The sequence below is a fragment of the Artemia franciscana genome, chromosome 20 (genome assembly GCF_032884065.1).
Source record: "Artemia franciscana chromosome 20, ASM3288406v1, whole genome shotgun sequence".
NCBI classification, from domain to species: Eukaryota; Metazoa; Arthropoda; class Branchiopoda; order Anostraca; family Artemiidae; genus Artemia; species Artemia franciscana.
The window spans coordinates 17,138,096-17,160,389 of NC_088882.1; the positions used below are offsets into that span (position 1 = coordinate 17,138,096).

The 22,294-nt window shown below is 35.5% G+C and overlaps 1 protein-coding gene across 1 annotated transcript in view; it reads right to left on the minus strand.

Annotated features, from left to right (window-relative positions):
- Window positions 1-22,294, minus strand: part of LOC136039818 (BAI1-associated protein 3-like) — a gene marked incomplete in the record, with an annotated part of 299,965 nt that overhangs the window by 165,717 nt on the left and 111,954 nt on the right. The window contains 1 exon segment of the mRNA XM_065723725.1: window positions 6,960-7,119. Coding sequence (XP_065579797.1) covers window positions 6,960-7,119 — 160 coding nt within the window.

The following is a 22,294-nucleotide window of genomic DNA, read 5'->3' on the forward strand; positions in this document are numbered from 1 at the left end:
CGCTTCATTTGGTTCCGAAATACAAATTAACTGCGTAAAACTTGCGAATATACAACATTCTTCGCTGTCCAATTCTTGCTGCATATAAATAGATTGTCAGGTTTACCGACCCTCGAACATGCAACGTACAATTGTCCATGGGAAAAACAATCAGTATTAAGATCAATACCACATTTTTCTAATGATTGACCTTGAGCTTTGTTAATGGTGATTGCAAATGCTAATCGAATTGGGAATTGCAATCTTTTAAATTGAAAAGGCAGATCTGTTGGAATCATGGGAATGCGAGGAATAAGAACAGCCTCACCCTCAAAAGGCCCTGTCAGGATTGTGGCCTCTATTAGGTTTTCCATTGTTTTTTTTACGGCAAGTCGAGTGCCATTGCAAAGCTTTGGTGGGTTTATATTTCTTAAAAGTATTATTGGTACGCCTATTTTTAGTTGTAGCACGTGTGGTGGAAACCCTGAAAGATCTATGGAATTTAAAAATTCAGATGGATAATTAACCGCTTCATTTGGTTCTAAAACTGTGTCGACTGACTTGTAAAGGACTGCCTGGTCTTGAATCTTGGTCAAAACAATATTGTTGATTTCGTGGACGTCTATATTTTTGGGTGCGAGAATCGCTCTTTCACTTAGCCATTTATTATTTTTATAATTTTTTAGAATATTCGGAAATACTTTTTCAATCAATTCATTTTTGGACGTCACTAAATTACAGAAATCAGCAGGTAGTTGTATACGTCCTGAAATTGAGTCTACTGGGAGCTTTCCGTTTCCCATTGCCAGCAATTGATCTGAAAAAGTTTGACCAGAGTCATCGTTTTGCAATCGGACACGCATATTTGTAGTTAATTTTAATGTTTTTACGTGTGCCCATAAATTAGAATTTTTCAGGCAAGCATTCATTTCGTCTGCAGGAGTTGATCTAGGTATTATAGGTAATGTTTGCCTGAAATCTCCCGCAAGCAATATTAAGGTGCTGCCAAAGGGTTTCGACTTCCCTCGCAAATCTTTCAAGCATTGATCCAGAGCCTCGAGCGATTTTTTGTGTGCCATTGTGCACTCATCCCAAATAATAAGTTTGCATTGCTGCAATACTTTACCCATCCCAGATGATTTGGAAATATTGCACGTGGGAGTTTCTGTAGAATGCAAGTTCAGAGGCAATTTCAAAGCGGAATGAGCAGTTCTTCCACCAGGCAGCAATGTTGCGGCTATTCCGGACGACGCAATTGCCAACGCTATATCATTTTTAGATCGAATTGATGCCAGAATCAGTTTTATCACAAACGTTTTACCAGTACCTCCTGGCGCATCCAAAAAGAAAATTTCTCCAACGTTGTTATCGACACAATGCATTATCGTATCATAAATGTCTTTTTGTTCCGATTATAAATATCTGTTATAAGGTTTTCGAATTACTTTAATCTATTGTCAAAATATATAGAAATATTTATGCAATTACCAGTTTCTACATTTTTAGTTTCAGTTTGCTTTTCAGTTTAGTTTCATTTTTATATATATTTAAGATATAATCTGGCGTAACGGACAGACAACTTATTTTTATATATATAGAAGATAGATTTTTATATATATAGATACAGTTTCTTCTTTAGTTTTTTTTCTTTTTTAGTTTTTTCTTTTTTTAGTTTCTTCTTTTTATTGATTTGTTTTCTTCAATTTCTCAATGTTCATTCTAACATTGACACTTGGAAAAATCTTTACGTGCCAAGCATGCTAAAGCTCCAACAATTTAAATTAAACCTCAAATTTGGGGTATCTGTTTTAAGGTTTTCGAATTACTTTAATCTATTGTCAAAATATATTGAAATATTTGTGCAATTCCCAGTTTTTTTTTTAGTTTTTTCTTTTTTTAGTTTTTAGCTTTTTTAGTTTTTTTTTAGTTTTTTATCTTTTTTATTTTTTTACGTTTTTTCTTTTTAGGTTTTTTCTTTTTTTAATTTTTTTAATTTTTAATTTTTTTTTTTAGTTTTTTCTCTTAGTTTTTTTTTAGTTTTTTACCATTTTTCTTTTTCGAATTACTTTTATCTATTGTCAAAATATTTCGAAATATTTATGCAATTTCCAGTTTTTACATTCTAGTTTGTTTTCTTTTATATATATAGAAGATATAATCTAGCGTAACGGACAGACAACTTATTTTTATATATATAGATATAGGTACAAACTACTAAAAAAACTAAAAAAGCTAAAAAACTAAAAAAAAACTAAAAAAAGATAAAAAACTAAAAACTAAAAAACCTAAAAAAAAGGGTAAAAACAGCAAAAAAACTAAAAAGAAAAAAAACTATAAAATAATAAAAAACTAAAAGCTGAAAAAGAAAAAAAAAAGAATAAAAAGGAAAAAACTGAAAAATAAAGGAGAAAAAGAAAACTAAAAAAATAAAAATAAAAAAAACTAAAAAAGGTAAAAACTACAAAAAAACTAAAAAGAAAAAAAGGAAAAAAACAAAAATTATTTCATTATATACCAATTCAAAAACGAATGTATATACAGACCAGGACACAGGGAATATAAATGACGACCGGGACACTCAGAGAGAAATTACAGACTGGGACACCGGGACACAAATGACGACTGGGACGTGTGTGCCGACTGACATCATGTTTGTCTGCCGATTGACGTCATGTGTGTCGACTATAAATGACGACTGGGACACAGGGACACAAATACAACGGGGACGCTGGGGGGCACAGGGGGATATATAAATGACGATGGGGACAAAGGAAATGTTTGATTAGCAATCACCATCAACAAAGCTCAAGGGCAATCATTAGAATAATGAGGTATAGATCTGAATACGGATTGTTTTTCCAATGGACAATTATATGTTGCATGCTCAAGAGTCGGTAAACCTGACAATCTATTTATATGCAAAGACAATGGGACAGCGAAGAATGTTGTATATTCGCAAGTTTTACGTAGTTAAAACATATATGCCCCCAACAAATAGGTGTTGGGGTGGCGTGAAGCACCACCCCAGCAGCTAGTATATAAATAAGTTGTATGTATGCATGTTTGTTTGTGGGTTTGCATATGAAGTCATTATAAGTATATAAGACTTTGTATATGACGTCATTATAAGATGACGCTACCAGCAAGCAAAGTCTTCAATGGCTCTGGTGGTGCAGCCAGTTGCAGAAGTTTAATTTCTCCTGAGGCGCAACATATTCCCATTGTTTCACCATTAAAATTCAAGGCCTTGCAATAGGGACAAATTTTAGACATAGCCCCCATTTGAACACATCTACTCAAGCTATAATCATCGACTGGGCTGTACCTGAATGCCAGGCGATAATTTTCAGGTTGCTCTTGTGATTCCTCGGCACGCTTTCTTTTGGTAATTTCTCTTTGAGACGCAAGACTATTTTCACGCAGTTGTTATGATTCCTCGGCACGCTTTCTTTTCTTACTTTCTCTATTAGCCGCAAGCCTTTTGGCATTAACTTTTTGAGCCGCAAGCCTTTTGGCATTAACTCTGCCATCGCATGGTTTATACTAAAATTTCTCTTTGAATTAACTCTTTGAGCAGCCTCCTCGGCACGCTTTCTTTTGGTAATTTCTCTTTGAGACGCAAGCCTGTTTTCACACTGTTGTTGTGATTCCTCGGCATGCTTTCTTTTCTTACTTTCTCTATTAGCCGCAAGCCATTTGGCATTAACTCTTTGAGCAGCTTCCTCGGTTGTTTCTTTTGCCATTGTAGGATTTATACTAAAATTTCTCTTTGAATTAACTCTTTGAGCAGCTTCCTTTGCTGTTTCTTCTGTCATTTTAAGATCTATATTAAAATTTCTCTTTGAAAGGCCTTCTTATATACTTATGATGACGTCATATACAGTCGACAAACATAACGTCAGTCGACAAACAACTTCATGACGGCATAATGCTCAATCCTTATAATGACGTCATTCGATAAACATGACGTCAGTACACAAACAACTTATTTATATATATATATATATATATATATATATATATATATATATATATATATATATATATATATATATATATATATATGTGTGTGTGTGCTCTCTTTAAACGAGTAATAATTGTGCATATATGTATATATAACTTTTTCTCGAAAACTGCTGCATTTTTTTTTTTTTTGAAAAATGGCACACTGGAATTTCCTGGCCTGAAAAGAACAACTTTATTTAGATCCTTAGTTTTGGAAAACAATTCTATGCGATTGACGTCATATTTCCCCCCAGGAGTGGTTGTATCGTTTTTGTATCAATAATGCATACAAAAATTAAAAAAGATGACAATTGACATTGAACTGTGCAACAAAAAACAACAAAAATCAAACCGAAATGCAAACGGATAATTACGCTACTGCGAAATTTAGTTAACATTTCTAAAAATAACGATGAAATAAGGAACATGTTATTTTATTATCAGTTAAGGAGAAACAGGAAGGAGAAATTTTATCCAAATCAAAATTTCTTAGTCTAAAATTGTACATTGGTCACCCTCTGATTGGAAATAAAAGAATAAAACGATTATTATGTCAATGCCTAATTTAGATATGTCAGAGGACAGAGGAAAATGATAAGCTTAGCTTCACATATTTAGTTCGTAGATTCATTTATATTCATAGCTCTGGCAGCACGTATTCTCTTAAATCCATGACTTTTTGCCTAAAATCACCCCTAGCCAACAAACCTCTGTAATTGCTTCCTTCTAGACATCAGATCATCGCTCAATCAGCAATAGTTTTTCTGTCACGTTAGTCCTAACCGATACCGTCACATCAAGTGATAATAAAAAAAAATGGTAAGAAATCTGAGATTAGGGTAAAAATGAATTACCTAAGTTTCAAAGAGTAATTGATGCAGGCCTTGAAAAAATCAATACCGTTCATACTTAGACAGGAATTCTGAGAGAGGAATTCTCCTGTCTCAGAAGTATGAAATTAGTGTTTCTGAAAGTCAGATTCTAATAAGCACGTGTTATGTCAAAATGGGGGTTTTCAACATGCGCGTTGTTGAAAAGGCAAGTTTGCCAGTCCATTGAGTCTAGGCTGGAGCAGAAAAACCTGGCTGGACTACCAATACAGAGCTCATCATGTCGTGCACCAATTCAAAATGTTGGTTCTGTATTCGGAAATAGTGTGGTATGTTGCGTACTATTTCAGTAAAACGAAGTCCGTCTTTATACAAAGAGACTTTTCATGAAAGATCTGAAACGACATCAAGCAAATCCTATAGCCTTAACACCCTACAAGGCAAATAGTAACCCAAACTGTGTGTGGAAAATATGAAAACATGACAAATACAAATCGGTAATGATTTTGTCTTCACAAGTGACGAGTGGTATAGTTACTTCATACCTGAATTTTTGGAAAATGATGGAGTCTTGATTAATGATTATAAGAAGGAGCTTGATGAATGTTTACTCGAGTCTAGAAATGACTAAATATTTATCTTCACTCGTTTGTTGGTGTTTTACTGTATTTCTAAGCTTTGTATAATGAACTACCGTGGAATTGATGACTCCCGACTGGTGCTTTTTCTGCTTTACAAATCGTTTTAACGGATTATTATTGATGAAATTACAACTAAGGGCTGTGCACTAAATAATCAGTTTGGGTTTATGAAAGGGTTTGGTCGTGATCTTTTACAATATCTTATCACTAATTTATTGGCTGATGGGGTCTTTATGTCTCAAGAGCATTCGACTCTGGTATCCATACCCATATTATACTGACTGCTTACAAATAAGGAATGAATCTTCAGTTCTGAAGGCGTTTCGTGATGTGTATAGGAAGCTGAAAACTAGAGTTAAGATTACTGTATCGCCTGGTATAACTTGAGTGCAAATCCTGATTAAAAAAGGTATTAGACAGGGAGCTCTGGCTTCTCCAACTCTGTTCAAAAATAGCATTTCTGAACCTCAACACAAAGCTGTTGCGACTTGTATATTTAGATGGGTTGATGTCTCTTCGGCAAATTGCACTGATAATATTCTAAGCGTTAGTGGATCTCAGACTGGAATAGAAGAGAATTTCCGTATATGGTCAGAGAAATAAAACCATAATGAACAAAAATTCATCGAGAATGCAATTGAATTCCTGGTTTTTCACCATCGTTACCAAAGTCAGTCTGTTTGTTTCTTGGTGATCATGTTGCTCAAGAACTTGACCCACTTTCTTAAACTAGAGTACCGATTGAGAAAAACAAGCGAGCAGCCCAAAACTTTCTTGAAAGATCTTTTTTTGTGAATAATACTAGGAAAGCTTATGACCTTTGAGTTGCGATGAAATTTAGATTTAGTCGCCGTTCCTAGGCTATTTTTATAGTGTTTTTGTTCTTCCGCATTTGCTTGTTATTCCGACTTTTTTGCAGCTTTTCACTCGAGGTGATATTATTAATCTTAAAACGTGTTTCTACAACTATGCAACACACCTATTTCAGTTACCCCTGTGGACTACCAACATCCTTGTAAAGACAAGGCATGGATTCACCAGCTCTTTAGGTGCTGTCCAAAGAAAAGCTAAGTCGTTTCAAGACTGGTTAAATATTTATTCGCTTTCCCTAAACGTCTTTCTTGCCGTTGTTCGAGTGTTGCTTCTATATTCTTTTTTTTTTTTTATTCTTCCCTAGAAGCTACTAAAGCAATACGATTGCCGATTCACGAAAATGGGAAATGAGCAAAGCATTTTTCCATAATCAAAGGATGGGGGGGGGATCGACAAGAATAACAAAAAGGTATTGATCATTGTAAACACTGGGAAATGGGTATTTTTCACGGTTTACGAAAGGGGAAATTTAGAGAAGGATAATTCCTTTTCAGTTGGTGCCCATTTATAACAAGATCATCAGGATAACAAACTATCAATGCATACAGATATCTGCAAAGACGTCCACTAGAGCTAAGACACTTTTGGAATCTTTATTGGCTCACTATCTTCACATACCGCACATACTTACCGACAAAGGAATGTTGATACAACCTAAAAAGTCATCTTGTGCTCCAGAGCCTCTAGCCGATTGGGCTATCTGCTTAAAAAATCTTCCAAGACCTTTCACTCCTTTTATCTCATTCAATTTGGAAACCGCTTCCAAAACCGAATATTCATCATCATGATCCCTAGAAAAAAGAAATATCAAGAAAATACCGTCAATATAAAGGAAAATGTAAACCAAGGATAAAAACATGAAAAGAGTAGACTGTTTCTGATTAATGATTTGTACACTTCAATAGCCACAAACGGTGTTTCTTTTGACAAGTTAATGCAATCAAAAAGATTTCCATTCACAATATTACGTACTGAAAATAGAAAAAGAGATAATAAAAGATATTTGATTCGCAATTGAGAGGAAACTGATCAAAAACAAATAAAACCCGGGTTAATATATCTTAACTCTAAGTATTAATACAGTAAAACGATTACTTCAGATTCAAGTGATATAGATAAAATAAAAAGATAAAAAGTAAATCTAGCTCAATATCTCCGTCCACCTAATTCTTACTATGTTTTATGTCCTTCTTCATATGTTTTATGTTCTTCTGAGTAGGGCTGACAACCCCCATGCCTTCTCAAAACTACAACATAATTTTCACTTTACTGAAAACATAATACATATTTAATGTTGTCACTTTTTTAACTGAAATTAAATAAAAAAAAAAGTTTTTTAACTGAAAGTAAAGAGCGACATTAAAACTAACAAGAGCTAAGAGCTCATATGGCACTTGTGACGAGGTCGGAAGAGCCGAGAGCTCATATGGTACGAGGTCGGAAGAGCCAAGAGCTCATTTGGACGAGGTCGGAAGAGCCGAGAGCTCATATGGTACGAGGTCGGAAGAGCCAAGAGCCAAGAGCTCATTTGGCACTTGTGAGAAGGTCAGAACCTAAAGTTAAACTTTATAGTACAAGATCCTTCTAAATATCAAATTTCATTAAGATCTGGTCACCCTTTCGTAAGTTACAAATACCTCAATTTTCAAAATTACCTCCCCCCTCCCAATTTCACCAAAGAGAGCAGATCCGGTCCAGTTATGTCAGTCACGTATCTTAGACAGGTTTCTATTCTTCCCATCCAGTTTCATCCTGATCTCACCGCTTTAAGTATTTTCTAAGATTTCCGGTAATTTTTCAGAATTAACCCCCCCCCCCCAACTACCCAAAAGAGAGCGGATCCGTTCCGTTTATGTCAATCATCTATCTAGGACTTGTGTTTATTTTTCCCACCATGTTTCATCCCGATCCCTCCACTCTAAGTGTTTTCCAAGTTTTAGGTTTCCCCCTCCCAACTCCCCGCCCCCATCACCAGATCCGGTCGGGATTTAAAATAAGAGCTCAAAGACACGATATCCTTCTAAACATCAAATTTCATTGAGATCCGATCACTCGTTCGTAAGTTGAAAATACCTCATTTTTCTAATTTTTAAGACTTACTCCCCCCCTCCCAACTACCCCAAAGAGAGCAAATAAGTTCCGATTATGTCAATCATGTATCTGGGACTTGCGCTTATTTTTCCCATCAAGTTTCATCCCGATCCCTCTACTCTAAGTGTTTTCCAAGATTTTAGGTTTCCCCCCTCCAACTCCCCCCAATGTCATCAGACCCAGTCGGGATTTAAAATAAGAGCTCTGAGACACAATATCATTCCAAACATCAAATTTCATTAAGATCCAATCACCCGCTCATAAGTTAAAAATACTTCATTTTTTCTATTTTTCCGAATTAACCGGCCCCTTCTCCCCCCCCCGGATGGTCAAATCGGGAAAACGACTATTTCTAATTTAATCTGGTCCGGTCCCTGATACGCTTGCCAAATTTCATCGTCCTAGCTTACCTGGAAGTGCCTAAAGTAGCAAAACCGGGACTTTAGGTTTTCCCCCTCCAACTCCCCCCAATGTCATCAGATCCGGTCGGGATTAAAAATTAGAGCTCTAAGACACAATATCATTCCAAACATCAAATTTCATTAAGATCCAAATACCCGCTGATAAGTTAAAAATACTTCATTTTTTCTATTTTTTGCGAATTAACCGGGCCCCCACCCCCCCCCCCCCCCCCAGATGGTCAAATCGGGAAAACGACTATTTCTAATTTAATCTGGTGCGGTCCCTGATACGCTTGCCAAATTTCATCGTCCTAGCTTACCTGGAAGTGCCTAAAGTAGCAAAACCGGGACCGACAGACAGACCGACAGACCGACAGACCGACAGACAGACCGACAGAATTGGCGACTGCTATATGTCACTTGGTTAATACCAAGTGCCATAAAAACGAACAGAAATTACTTCGTATATGAAAGGGGCTGCTTCCTCATCAACGCCCCACTCTTTACGCTAAAGTTTGACTCTTTCTCTCAACTCTTCTTTTTAAAACAGTAAAAGTCTTTCGGAAAAACAGCACAAACAAGACAATTGGCTTACAGGTTCCGTTGTTCTCAGATTCAGTTTCAAGAATAAGACCTGGTTTAAACAAGGCTTTAGAGTTAGATCATGTGGAAGTGTTCCTGCTTGATGAAGCACCGATGTTACCAAAGAATGGTTTACAAAACAAGAATCAGTTGTTGCGGTACATTGCAAAGCCAAACATGTCATTTGGAGGGAACATGTCATTTTCTGGCAAATCAAAAATTTGACTTAATGAAGGATCACGTAATTTTAGCTTTACTTAACAATGAAGAGAGCAAAATGCATGCAAAATTTGTCGATTGCCTCCAGAAGAATACAAATCTTATAAAAGCCGTGGTGTTATAAGAAATAAACAGCAAGGAGAGATTGCATTAACTTGAGAATTCCTAAATTGAATTGGTATTACAGATTTGCAGATTTGCTACCCCACGACTTAAAAATAAAGAAAAGTACGATAGGTATGATCTTTCATATCTTAGATATTTCAGAAGGGATGTTTAATAGAACCCACCTTATTGTTAATGCATTATGTAACAACACAACTAAGGCAAACGTAACTAGTTGATTGAAAACGGGAAAAAAAAGTTTGTATTCCTCGAGTTACGCTCATATCCAGCAAAAGGCAACATGGATGCACTGTTCAGTAGCATCAATTTCCACTTCAACGGTATTTGAAATGAAAATACATAAGCCGCAAGGCCAAACTTTCGAATTTGTTGGCTCTAACCTCTGTAAACCTGTTTTTAATCACATATTTTCTTGTTTCTATGGGAAATATGACTCTATGTTTTCTTGCTTCTACTGGAATATGGACCCATTCAGATTTTTATTTTCTGATCCTGGGTTTATTGTTTCTAAGGCATTTTAGGGTTAATGTATTGATGAATAGACACTTCTTCGTGGAATTTTCTCAGAGCAATATTTTTGCGGTAAATCCTTAGTCTTGGCTTTCGAAGGGCATATCCAAACAGACATTAATCAGGCTTGGAGAGTTATCATATTACATTTATTAAAAACATGTAGATATTGCATGGATCTTCATCTTGCCAATTCGTCTAGAATACACACGTGCGATATAATGCCAGGGAAATGGTTTCATTAGTAAAATAGCGTCTCTCGAATAATCTTTTTTGTACTAGATTAGTATTAAGTAAGTAATTAAGTAACATCTAAGCAAGAATTCTGACCGTTTAATATATGATTTCCAGTATGGGTTTGCTTTAATAAGATTTCATTTTACCATATTAACAGCTTGTACGGATGATTTCTTATTTCTTCCGATTATGTATTGGTCATTATATTTTGTTCATTCCAGACATTTTGGACCGAATTGTTGGACCAGACATTTTTTTTTTGGACCGAATGGGTAAGATTTAATCCCTATGTCTAATGGGTCCTTTTCCCAACTACAAAAGGGGTTTAGAACCATCCGTCCTATTTGGCTTTTTCTTTCTTTTTTTTTTAATCAAAGGCTTCTTTCTAATTTTGATTCTTCGAGCTTAGGGTAGCCTCCTTTATTGCTGCAAAGCCCTTACGCACAGTGAAAACCTTTTCTTTTCTCGGATCTTTAAACTAATGGTGAAAAACACACGATTAGATTTTACAGTCCCTATCGTTGGTGTTGTTCTCCGCTTTATGGGGGCTTGTGAGACACCATCCTAGATGGCTTGGTGTTACGGCTTTTCTAATATCTGAAAAAAAATATCTAATTTTCAATCCTTAAACTAGCTTGGACCTTCTAAGTCGGAACTTATAAAATCCTTACCGCGGGAAAACAATAGGAACGCCAATGGCCTGCGCTTAGCAACAAGTTTTTTTGTCTAATGAACTTATTATTTTTCTAACTATTTTATGTTCATTGTAATTTTTTATCTTAGATAGACTATTTTTTTGACGAATGGGGGAAGATTTTATGTCCCCGTCTTGGGGCCTAGGCCTTTGTCAGGTATGGGGCTGATCATACTGTTTGACTGACCATACTTATCTTATCTTATCTTATTTTCTGTAATTTTTAATTTTAACATTTGGTCTTTTTAAGGGGAAGTCTCTATGTCCCTTTTGAGGCCTGGCGTTTCTGGGCTTTGGCAACATGCTGTTCGAATCTCTTTAATTCACGCTCTTTATGTATGTTTTACCATTTATAAACTTCTTAACGCTTTGTTTTTTATTTATTAAATTTTAATAGCTTATTTCTATAATTCCAAGATATTAACTTTTTGGGCTTTTTAAGAAGATGCCTCTCTGCCCCAGCATTAAGACCCTGGCCTTTCTTTGGGGCTTACCAAACTGTTAGAATTTCTGTATTTCACGCTTTTATGCTTATACTACTACTACTACAACTTTAATTACTAACAAACTCAACGTAGCATCAAGCCGCCTGAGGCCAACACAGCTACGCACGCTCCTCCTCCATCCCAATCAATTCAAAGCGTCCCTCTTTACACCCTCCCTGGGAGTTTCCATTTACTTTAAATCTTTCTTTATGACACCCTCCCACCTCGACTGCAGATGACCTGCTTTCCGTTTAGCCCTAGACGGTTGGCCGAAAAGTAAAAACTTTGGCAATCTGTCATCCTTCATCCGCAGAACGTGCCCTAGCCTTCTCAACTTTTCTCTCATTATAGCATTAGAAAGCGGGATTGAACCATACTTTTCGCACAGCCTACTGTTTGAAATATGGTCAGTCAGCCGAGTACCCAGAACAAACCGTACGCAATCTCTCTGGAAAACATCTAGCAAATCTTCTGCTTTTTGAAGAGCCCATGCTTCAAAGCATATTTGTCATCACTGTAGCTCTAATACTCTAATCTTAATCTGTAGACTTATCTTCATATTCTTTCAAACTTTTTTTTAACTGTGAAAAAAAACACCCTGAGCCATGGTTATTCTACTTTTTACATCTTCACTGCTCCCACTGTCTTAACTAATAATACTATCAAGGTAAGTCAAGCTGTCCACCTGATCAATCAGTTCGTTGTCCAACGTCACCTTTTCTTCTTCACTTACCCCTAGCCTTAGTGACTTAGTATTCTTAACATTTATTGAACTTCAAAATCCTCAATAAGCTCACTCATTTTGCTCAAACTATCTTCTAAGATGCTTAAATTATCAGAATAATGTAAGTCCAGGAGAGTTTCTACTCGCCATTTGATTCCGTGGTCTTCCATTGCCTTTCATGTGCTTCTCAAGACAAAATCCATCGAAAAGATCCGTATAAATGGGGATAGAACACAGCCCTTCTTAATTCCTGATTAAATACGAAACTAGTTGCTAACCTCATTTCCTACCTTCACCGCAGCTGTGTTATGCTCATACATAGAACTAATCACTTTAATATTTTTGTCTGGTATATCATACAAGGATAGTACCTTTGCTTAAGCTCTTCTGTCAACAGAACCAAACGCTTTCACAATCTATAAAACTGAGGACCAAAACTATTTGACAACTTTCCTCTACCTTTTTTAAAACCGCACTGTTCTTCTCTTGAAACTTTGACTACACTATCTCTCAGCTTACATATTAGTATGTACTGTGCTATTTACAGATACCAGACTAATGCCTCGATAATTAACACACTCACCCCTGCCGACTTTCCTATACAGTGGTTTAAGGTTCTTTTAAAATCACTAGGTACGTTCCCTTTTTCAAAAATCATATTCATGATCTTCAGTAACTTTTAACCTCAGAGCCACCATATTTAAGAAACTCATTTACCACACTATCAACACCTGGAGCCTTATTATTTTTAGTCCTTCTAGTACTGTCACTTATTCTTCCTCACAAAACAAATCTTCTTTCACATCTAAAGTATCACAAAATTTTCATTTTCCTCCATATCTTTTCCTATAACTATACCTCGGTTAGCACATTCTCAAAATGTTCTGACCATCACTTTTTAACTCTTTCCTTATTATTAATTGTGGCACCGTTCCTATCTTTAATTAAATAAAAAAAAACAAGTTTTTTAAACTGCAAGTATGGAGCGACAGTAAAACTCAAAACGAACAGAAAATATCCCGTATATGAAAGGAGTTGTCCCCTCCTCAACGCCTCGTTCTCTACGCTAAAGTTTGACTCTTTGTCACAGTTCTAGTTTTTAAAACAATAAAAACTTAAGCGTAAAGAGCGAGGCGTTGAGGAGGAGACAGCTCCTTTCATCTAGGGAATATTTTCTGTTCGTTTTAAGTATTAATGTCACTCCTTACTTGCAGTTAAAAAAACATACTTTTTTATATTAATGCATGTTTTGATTTTGGCTCACCGCCAATGAATTAAAACGAAATTTGCATATTAATTTTTTTTTTGGCTAAATGGCTTACTCATATTTTTGTTCGGGCGATTTAAATAAAAAAAGCGGTGGGGGAGGCGGTCTAGTTGCCCTCCAATTTTTGGTTACTTCAAAAGGACAACTAGAGCTTTTTATTTTTTTTCCGAATGTTTTTATTAGTAATAAATATACGTAACTTACGAATTAACTTACGTAATGAACTTCTATATTTGTATATTTTTATTAGGTACATGAGGGGGATCGCCTCCTCGTCAATACCTTGCTCTTTACACTAAAGCTTGAATTTTATCCCAATTATTTAAGAATGACCCCTGAATCACAAAGGTCTTTGAATAAACAGCTGAGATTACTAAAAATACTTTAGTGTAAAGAATGAGGTATTGGGGGGGAGACGAACCCCCTTATATACGTAATATTTTCTTTTCGTTTTATGTTTTAATGCTGCTCCTTACTTCCAGTTGAAAAAAAACTTTTTTTATTTATTTTTTCATTGTTTTTTTTAAATAATACTAGGAAATCCTAAGCCCCCTTCATGGAAATCTGAGGTGTGATTTTCATCAGGATTCTATGACTTTTAGGGGGTTCCCCCTTTTTTTGAAAATAAGGCAAATTCTTTCGGCTGGTAAATTTTGATTGGTAGCTTTGAGGACCAAACTTGATGAAACTTATATATTTGAAATCAGCATAAAATTGTAATTCTTTTGATGTATCTGTTGGTTTCAAAAATCCGTTTTTTTTTATAGTGTCGGTTATTATTGAGCAGGGTCGCTCCTTACTTACATGTCGTTACCATGAACTGTTTGATCTCAAGAGGGAATCAAAACGAAATATCTTTCTAAAAAATATAAGAACTGAAGGATTGTGGGATAAAAATCAGGTATTATACCCGAATGGCATGGCCTCTGTTTAACGTTGGATAGTAAAACATTCGCCTGTTTCACAATATTTGAAACAATGCATGTCCCATTTAAGATTATTACAAATCGTAACGCCAAGGGTTTTAACATGATTCAGTAACATTTTTTTGGGGGGTGGGGGAGGATAGGGTCTGGAAAACTGGGAGTGAATTCCAAAGAAGTTTATCGTCAATATATTCTGACTTAATGTAATTTATTTTCATATTTAGATTCTTAGCTTCATTTGAAATATGGGATAGGATTTCGAGGGGGTACTTTAGTATTCTTTCGAAATACTTCAAGGATCGAAAAACCATTAAGATAGTTCCCTTTTTAGTAAAATTCCTTACTAATTTCAATAATCATGACTAGAAATAAGAGGGATCCCAATACGTTACATTAAGGAACTCCACAATAAATAGGGGGGGGGGTAGAGGAGAAATATTTTTATATTTTACAGCTTGTGATCCATTTGAAAGGAAAAATATAACAATATTTACTAAATGAGGGCCAAGGGTCAAGTCCTTTAAGAAGAAACGAATTAGGATGTAATGATCAACCAAGTTAAGCTTTAATTCGACTAAGACAAACTTTAGCCAAATATTTGGATTCTCGAGTTTACTTAGGAAGGTATGTACCATGTGCACAAGATAAGGGTGGTGGAGTTTTCCTTAAATTACCAAACTGTCGGAAGTCAATGTGTTGTCAAATTTTAGATTTAACCCAATCGCAAAAAAACTTTATAAAGTTCTGAAAAAACTACAGTGAGCATAATCGGACGTACATTGGTGAAAGTTAGGTTAGTAGATTTGTTTGGGATAGGTATTATTAAACCTTTTTTTTTAACAATTTGGGGATTTGCTAAATTTTACAATTTAGTTGAAAACGTTTCAAATTTTAAATTTAACCCAGTCACAGAAAAAAACCTTATAAAGTTCTGAAAAAACCGTAATGAGTATAATGGGACGTATGTTGGCAAAAGTCAGGTTAGTAGATTTGTTTGGGATAGGTATTATTAAACCTTTTTTTTTTAACAATTTGGGAATTTGTCAAATTTTGCTATTCAGTTGAAAATGTTTCAAATTTTAAATTTAACCCAGTCAAACAGTTGGTGGTAACAAACGACAGAACGTAAGGAGCGACCCGGCTCAATAGGAAACGAAACTCTAAAACACGGAATTTTGGTGCTAAAAGATACATCAGAAGAATCGAATTTTCATGCTGATTTTAAATATATAAGTTTCGTCAAATTTAGTCTTTGTCATCAAAGTTACGAGCCTGAGAATATTTGCCTTATTTTGGAAAATAGGGGGAAACACCCCCTAAAAGTCACAGAACCTTAACGAAAATCACAACATCGCATTCAGCGTATCAGAGAACCTTATAGCAAAAATTTCAAGCTCCTATCTACACAAATGTGGAATTTCGTATTTTTTACCAGAAGACAGATCACGGGTACGTGTTTATTTGTTGTTTTTTTTCTTTTGTTTGTTTTTTCCCAGGGGTCATCGTATAGACCTAGTGGTCCTAGAATGTAGCAAGAGGGCTCATTCTCACGGAATTGAAAAGTTCTAGTGCCCTTTTTAAGTGACCAAAAAATTTGGAGGGCACCTAGGCCCCTCCCACGCACATTTTTTCCCAAAGTCAACGGATCAAAATTAGCATAAAGAGCGGGGAGTTGAGAAGGGAACAGCCCCTTTCATACACGTAGTAATTTCTGTTCGTTTTAAGTTTTAATGTCGCTCCTTACTTTCAGTTAAAAAAAACTAGTTTTTTTAATTTAATTTCTCGACGTTTTTGAATTTATGCATGTTTGATTTTGGCTCTCCACAGATAAATTACTAAAATGAAATTTGCATATTAATTTTTTTTGGCTGAATAACTTTCTCTTAATTTTGATCAGACGATTTTGAAAAAAAGGGGTGGAGGAGGAGGCCTAGTTGCCCACCAATTTTTCGGTGACTTAAAAAGACAACTAGAACTTTTAAGTTTTAAAGAACGTTTTTATTAGTAAAAAAAATACGTAACTTAAGAACTAACATACGTAACGAAATTCTGTGTTCTTATATTTTTATTATGTATATGAGGAGGTTTGTCCCCTCGTTAATATGACTTATGACTCGTTCTATGACTCTTAGGGGGTGTTTCTTCCTATTTTCCAAAATAAGGCAAATTTTCTCAGGCTCGTAACTTTTTATGACAAACACTAAATTTGAAAATCCGATTCTTTTGATGTATCTTTTAGCATAAAAATTCCGTTTTTTAGAGTTTCGTTTACTATTGAGCCGGTCGCTCCTTACTACTGTTTGTTACCACGAACTGTTTGAAACCTTGTATGCCCCTGGGACACCACTTAGAGCCCTTGGCCCTAGGGGGTTGTCAACCTCGGAGGCATTTTTATACGATCTTTTGGACTATTTTGAACAAAATGGTTACATGAAAATTTCGATCGGATGCATTTTGAAAAAGAGGGCATGAGGTTGGGGCTAGTTTCCCTCTGATTGCTTTTGATTCTTGAAAGAGGAACAAGAACTCTGGATTTCCAATCAAACAAGCCCCTGAAAATTTTATTTGACCGCCCTTTCCATAAAAAAAACTTATATGCTAGCCATCAGCAACTAGAATAACTTATAACTCTTGCCCTTACGGATTAAGGGGAAGGTGAAGGCATCCCCAAAGACATAATTGCTGGGTATTTCAACTATGCTGAACAAAATGGCTCTTCCAAATTATTGATTGGGCGTATTTGAGAAAATTATGGGCGTAACTCCTTTTATATGAAGTGCCTTGCTGAAAAACTAATAGTACATTAAGCCCACATAACTCTTAATTTAAGTAGCGCTATTTCCCTGTCTCAGGAAAGGATTTAAAGCCGGTGGGGTCACGTTTACAGAAGGCTTTACATTTTTTTTTTACTTCATTTTAATTAGATACTGCCTAAAATTTCGGTTTTTGTGTAACTCTTTTCTAAAACCAAAAGTTTTGTTGGCCAATTAATGCTTAAGACATATGCTAATTTGATTGTCTCAAACAGTTCGTGGTAACGAACTGTAGTAACATGGTAACGAAAGGAGTGACCCGGCTCAATAGTAACCAAAACTCTAAAAAATTGAATTTTGATATCAATAGCTACATCAAAAGAATCGTATTTTAATGCTGATTTTAAATATATAAATTTCATCAAGTTTAGTCTTACCCATCAAAAGTTACGAGCCTGAGAAAATTTGCCCTAATTATGAAAATAGGGGGAAACATCCCCTTAAAGTCGTAGAATCATAACGAAAACGACACCATCAGATTCAGCGTATCAGAGAACCCTACTGTCGAAGTTTCAAGCTCCTATCTACAAAAATGTGGAATTTTGTATTTTTTGCCAGAAGACAAATCACGGGTGCGTGTTTATTTGTTTTTTTTTTCTTCTTCTTTTTCCCAGGGGTCATCGTTTCGACCAAGTGGTCCTGGAATGTCGCAAGAGGGCTCATTCTAACGGAAATGAAAAGTTCTAGTGCCCTTTTTAAGTGACCAAAAAAATTGGAGGGCATCTAGGCCCCCTCCCACGCTCATTTTTTTCCCAAGGGGGCTATGTTGGAGGATCTTGCCTTGGAGGAATCTGTCATGGGGGAAGAAAAATTCAATGAAAAGGACGCAGGATTTTCTAGCATTACTATAAGAAAACAATGAAAAATAACCATGAAAAGTTTTTTCAAATGAAAGGAAGGAGTAGCATTGAAACTTAAAACAAACAGAGATTACTACGCATATGAGGGGTTCTAAAAATACTTTAGCATAAAGAGCGAGGTATTTAGGAGGAGATAAATACCTCGGTCTTTATGCTAAAGTATTTTTAGTAATTTCAACTATTTATTCTACGGCCTTTCTGATTCAGGGGTCATTCTTAAAGAATTGGGACAAAACTTACGATTTAGTGTAAAGAGCGAGGTATTAACGAGGGTACAAACCCCCTCGTATACATAATAAAAATATAAGATTATGAAAGTTTGTTACGTAAGTTAATTCTTAAGTTACGTATATTTTTTACTAATAAAAACATTCGTTAAAAATTAAAAGTTCTAGTTGCCTTTTTAAGTAACCGAAAAATTGGAGGGCAACTAGACCTCCTTCTCCACCACTTATTTCTCAAAATCGTCTGATCAAAACTAAGAGAAAGCCATTTAGCCAAAAAAGAATTAATATACAAATTTCATTTTAATAATTTATGTGCGAAGAGCCAAAACCAAACATGCATTAATTCAAAAACGTTCAGAAATTACATAAAAAAACTAATTTTTTTAGCTGAATGTAAGGAGCGACATTAAAACTTAAAACGAACAGAAATTACTCCGTATAAGAAATGGGTTGTCCCCTCCGCAATCCCTCGCTCTTTACGCTAAAGTTTGACTCTTTACCACAATTCTACTTTTTAAAACAATTAAAAGCTTCAGCGTAAAGAGCAAGGGATTGCGGAGGGGACAACCCATTTCATATACGGAGTAATTTCTGTTCGTTTTAAGTTTTAATGTCGCTCCTTACTTTCAGCTAAAAAAATTAGTTTTTTTTATGTAATATCCAAAAGCAACACAAGAAAAATGCTCATAAGATATTAGATAAAGCTTTACTTACAAAAAATAATGTCTAAGGTAAGTCACCTTGAAAAAGAATTATGTTCCTAATGTTAATTTTCTGAAGTCAAGCATTCTTTTTTATTTTCTGTTCTCAACGACGAAAAACATAACAATGGTTAGCATTCCGTGACATTTTGATACATGCTTTTATGTCAACCGTGAAACGGTGAAAAGCGCACTGTAACCAAGGAGTAAATTGCAAAGGAGAAAAGTATTTAAAAGGAAAAATATTCTGAGTTATGCCATTTCAATACCTGTATAAGAGTACATCCAATCTAGGAGATAATAAAAACTTAAAAATAAAAACAGGCTCACAAAATGTGCTTTTTGCCATCAAATGTATCTCATTAAGTGAGCAGTTATTATATATATATATATATATATATATATATATATATATATATATATATATATATATATATATATATATATATATATATATATATATATATATATTTGATCACTGTTCCCTCACCTGAGGACATACTCTAAACAGCATACTTTCAAAAATCCGTTAGATACTGCAACGTTGTATATTTCCGCTTCATACTCACCGATGTTCAAAAAACGGTTTTCATCAAAATTACGTCAAATTTCAATTTGTTGCGTTTTTTGAAGTTGAACTCTAATTGTGCGCCAGGAAGTGAACGTACCAGGTATGATTATTCCAGTTCTATTGAAGTTCTATGATAATAACTATGTTAGCAACTAGTCGTTTTTTGTTCTTTATATCCGGAGCCATTTGCTGGCGCTTTTTTTGGCAATAAACCTGATGTTCTTGTCCGAAGACAGTGTGACTATCGCTCCACTTTTCATCCGATTTTGTGATTTTTTTTTATTTTTGGCATGTTCTCGTTTTTGTTTTGCTGTTACATTTGTTCGTTTTTTAGTGTTATTTTTTCCTGTCTTTATATATCCTGTTTAATTTTTTTTTCTTGGTTCATGTGGTAAGCGTCCAACAAGGAGAGTCCAGTATGTGGATATTATAAACATGTTGAACAAGATAGATTCTGATTTGCCTGAACTTTCTGACTTCCCAAACTTGGATGATGAAGAGGAGGATTGAATACCACCAAACGTGAAAAACCAGTGTGATGATATTGAAACGTTATCAGAAAGTGTTGATGAAGAAGATGCTGTACCCAATAGCACGTCAGCATCAAATCCAAAGGTGTGTCGACTGATCTTTAAAAGCGCTATCTTTGGAAAGGATGCCCTAGATTGCGGAGTAAGCTTACAGCCAGTTGGATGAGAAAAACCTATGGAATACTTCAATAAGTATTTTAACTCGAACTTTCATTAACTTCGCCAGAACAAGCTAACTTATGCACTGTCAAAGAAACAATAACGAGCATCGACACTACTGCTACAAAAATAAAGAAATTCATTGGACTTCACATTGCTATGAATTCCTTCGCGAATCCCAGATATCGCATGTATTGTAGCAGCCAAACTCGCTTGTTGCTTATAGCTGACGCCTTAAATTTCAGCAGATTTTGACGACTTCAGAACTTCTTTCACTTTGTCGACAAAAATGCCAACGATCCTCAGAACCTGGATTTGTTGTGGAAGGTGGGACCTGTGATTGATCAAGTCCTGCAAAAACTAAGAGTATCACACCTTCTGAATACATTTCAGTTGAGGACAAAAAGGTTCCTTACGCTGGAGCTTTCAGCGTAAAGCAGTATATACGTGGCACACTAATCCCATGGCGTATAATGATCTCCATGCTATATAAAAGCAATAGCGTATTCCTAACTTTCGATGTCTATCACGGTAGGAAGCGTATCCTTACAGACGGGCAGAAGTATTTTGGATTAGGCCCATGTATAGTCCTTGCTTCGCCAAGTTGTGTGCATCTCTTTCCTTATACTAAACTTTTTTTGATAACTTTTCTACAAGCATACCACTGGTACAAGAACTGGAAAAAAACGGAGGTATGGGTACCATAAGAGTGAGCAGTATACATGGTGCGAATCTCGACTCGGATACAGCCCTGAGGAAAAGGGGCAGAGGATCTTACCATAAATTATTATGTGGCAGCTTGTGTTTGGTGAAGAGGATGAACAGCAGATCAATCATAATCGCCTCAAATATGATGGGACGTGGAGATTGGTGCAAAATTGACAAGACTGAAGTACAAGTAAGGCAACCAGAAGCAATTGCAATATATAACAGGTTTCTGGGCAGGGTCAATAAACTCGACCAAATGGTTTCGCATTATCACATCTTCCTTCGGTCCAGGAAGTGAACCCTGCGGCTTGTGTTCCACATTATCGACTTACCCGCTGGATTGAATGCACAAAATTTCAAGAGGCCCAAAAGTCCGAGAACTATATGAATTCCTTGACTTTCTGTCTGGAGGTGGCTTAATCTCTCATTATGAGCAAAGAAGTGATGCCCATGAGACGAGGGAAGCCCTTTGACCAGCCATATCAGGAAGAATCAATGGCTCCCTGGTTGCTGGGCCGTCCCAAAAGGGTATGGCAAAATTCTGAAGACCATGCTCTGCCGTAAAAGTGACTTTTTGCCCATTGACCTGATAAAAATAAACTCCAAAAGGGTGCACAAATGCCCCTTGTGTTTTGAAAACCCGCTTCAGCTGCACCAAATACAAAGTCCCGTAATGTCTGGAGGAAGACAGAAACTGCTTTGTAAAATTTCACACTTTGAAATAAGAACGTAAAATGATATAAGAATGTATTTTAAGTGAGATTAGAACATATTTTGTAATCTTGGTTTCTCACTGATTTTTGTAGGTATAATAGTATTTCAATTCACAAACACTGTCTCTTTGTTCTCGTTCAAATTCAAAATCAGGCACAATGAGAAATGTAAAAAATCTGAAAAAATACTTTATCATCTTGAGGTGTCAGAAGTTGTTTCTGTCAAACAACAGAAAAACTTTGAACTGTGATTGTTGCCCGTTTAATAGGTTTTTTTTTTTTTTTTTTTTAATACGGTAATTTTTGTTTTCTGGTATGAAAAATGATCAGAATAAGCCACAACTTCCAGAAGATTTGTTTCTGATCATAATCAATTTTAGAAAAATATTTTCATACAAATCACGTTAAAAATGCCCGAACGT